Source organism: Etheostoma spectabile, chromosome 1 (assembly GCF_008692095.1).
Source record: "Etheostoma spectabile isolate EspeVRDwgs_2016 chromosome 1, UIUC_Espe_1.0, whole genome shotgun sequence".
NCBI classification, from domain to species: domain Eukaryota; kingdom Metazoa; phylum Chordata; class Actinopteri; order Perciformes; family Percidae; genus Etheostoma; species Etheostoma spectabile.
The window spans coordinates 12604142-12606447 of NC_045733.1; the positions used below are offsets into that span (position 1 = coordinate 12604142).

General features: G+C 38.4%; 1 protein-coding gene across 4 annotated transcripts in view; it reads left to right on the forward strand.

The window, feature by feature from the left end:
- epha6 (eph receptor A6) overlaps positions 1 to 2306 on the forward strand; it is a 59694-nt gene that overhangs the window by 10662 nt on the left and 46726 nt on the right. For all 4 annotated transcript variants that reach the window (XM_032525283.1, XM_032525355.1, XM_032525423.1 and 1 more), the window contains exon 2: positions 35 to 99. In XM_032525283.1, coding sequence (XP_032381174.1) covers positions 35 to 99 — 65 coding nt within the window. The remainder of the gene's footprint in view (positions 1 to 34; positions 100 to 2306) is intronic.

Consider the following 2306-nt stretch of genomic DNA (forward strand, 5'->3'; position numbering starts at 1 on the left):
CTCTCTCTCTCTCTCTGTCTCTCTCTCTCTCTAGTGGTTCTATTGGACACTACGACAGTGCTAGGAGAACTGGATTGGAAGACCTATCCTGTCAATGGGGTGAGTAATATTAGCATGCCTTAAAATATGAGTATTCACTGTTAAAGCCACAGTGCATAGTTTCTGTCTCCTCCATGAGGAATTCTAAGTAATGACAACAACACTGTCAGCGCATCCACATGACACAAGCCTTCCTCATTTGCACACCACCCCCACCCCTCCTCCACGCAGTTGCTGGTAATCTAGGAAGACAGTGGTTTAAAAAAAACATAAAGGACTCTTCAGAAGAGGTAGTTATCTGAACTTTTGTTTAGTAGTTGTCTTAACATAGCCATACTGAGAAATAAAGAGAGAGTTGTGTGGTGCTGATAGTCTTAGCTTTGTAGCAACTCTTTTGGCAATAGCTTGAATGTAACGGACATTCATTAATGTAAAAAAAATATGCACTAAAGCTTTAAGCACTTGTTGTTTCTTTACAACCTTTTATTTCCAAAACTGAACCCTTGAGACAGAGTTGTCAAAGTTGTAATTTTTACACTTATGTTAGACAGACAGGACCTGGGTCATTAAAAATCTTACAGGCAGCAGTTTTTATATTTTACATGCCAACCTTGCTGACAGTATTCAGACCAATGTGTCATCCAGTAAGCATTGATTTAGGGATTTGCACAGGTCAAAAAATCCCTATATGTCAAGGTTGAAACTAAAACTAAATGTGATTGAAAAGGGAACAGTTAAGACATTCAAGTTACATATAATTGTTTCAACAGCATTTTAATGCTTAACTTCAACATGTGCTTCACATTGAAATGGTATTCAGGCAGCCAAGTCATGTAGAATGGATTATAATGTGATTGGAGGATATATCTACATGTCGGGCGTCTAGACTCTGTCACCACAAGGAAGCCTACAGCACAGGGGGGAGTGATTAGCAATGATACTAACTTCCCCCCCTGAGGGAAGGTAGCCCGAGAGCCTATAGGTGGATGCTGGGGTGGTGGTTGGACTTTTGACATGCTGTGTGAACCATGGCAGTAATTGACAGCATAGTTTTAAGGTGAGCCCTGTGGACGCTGCCATGCAGAATGCTCAGAGCTTTGATGTACACCCCCATGAGCGTATGTGTAAGCGTATAGTGCTTGATTAAAGTTGACTTAAATGGTTTGCATGCTCCAATTAAAATATATGTTGGCTACACTGTAAATGTAAACTTAACATCTAAAATTATTCACTTTTCAATTAAATTTAGCCAAGTTTTAACATAGACGTGCAGATGTCTGGAAGAAAAATGTTGGGAACATTTTAGGAATAAAATGTGCTGTTGTTATACTTTAAACCAATACAAGAACATAGACGCAAACAGAGCTGCCATTTCTGGAGGCGGCTTTTTAAAATCCAGTTTACATGCTTGTCCTGTCCTTGTTACAGGAACCCAGATACATCATTATCTTACTTTCGAAAAACCGGAACGTGTGATCCTGCTTTCTCAACAAGAAACAGGAGTGCGATGGCATGTAAACACCCAATCCAGCTTCAGGATGTCTGATGGCTGCCTGAGCATGCTCGTCTTTAGCGAGAGTGACAGAGTAAACAAAGAATACGATAATTAACAATATCACACTGTACCTGTAAAGGCATGACACCACTGTAAGATGAGATACACTGAATGTCATGTATCACCCTTATCCTGTTTCTCTAGCAATACAAAAAATCCAGTGGACAGAGGTTGTTAAGATAAAACCAGTGGTTTCCAACCAATTGGCCAGTGACCCTTTACAAAATGTCAATGCTGTATATTTATGTGAGTTGTTAACAGTTCCACCAAAGAGACATTCCCCCTCTACACTTCTCAGATGGTTTTATTTTAGTAACTGTTTGAGGACAAAAGAAGTACAATGATTCAATATTGCTCAAAAAAAGAAAAGACTAGAGATAAGACTAAAATGTATTTGTATTGCAGAACTTAGTTTTTTGCTTCTCTCCTACCCCAATAATCGTCTAATCTCTATCGGATCTGACTGTATCTATAAACTTGCTCCGGCTCAACCAGCTACAACAGTATAATGCTGCTTACAAAGGATTGCATCAGTTTTAAACATTTAATAATGTCATATAATGTATATTGATATATCATCCAATTCAATTCAATTCAATTCAATTTTATTTTAGTATCAATTTATGAGAGAGTTATCTCGAGACACTCTACAGATAGTTCAGGTCTAGACCACATTCCATAATTTACAAGGACCCAACAGTTCTAGTAGTTT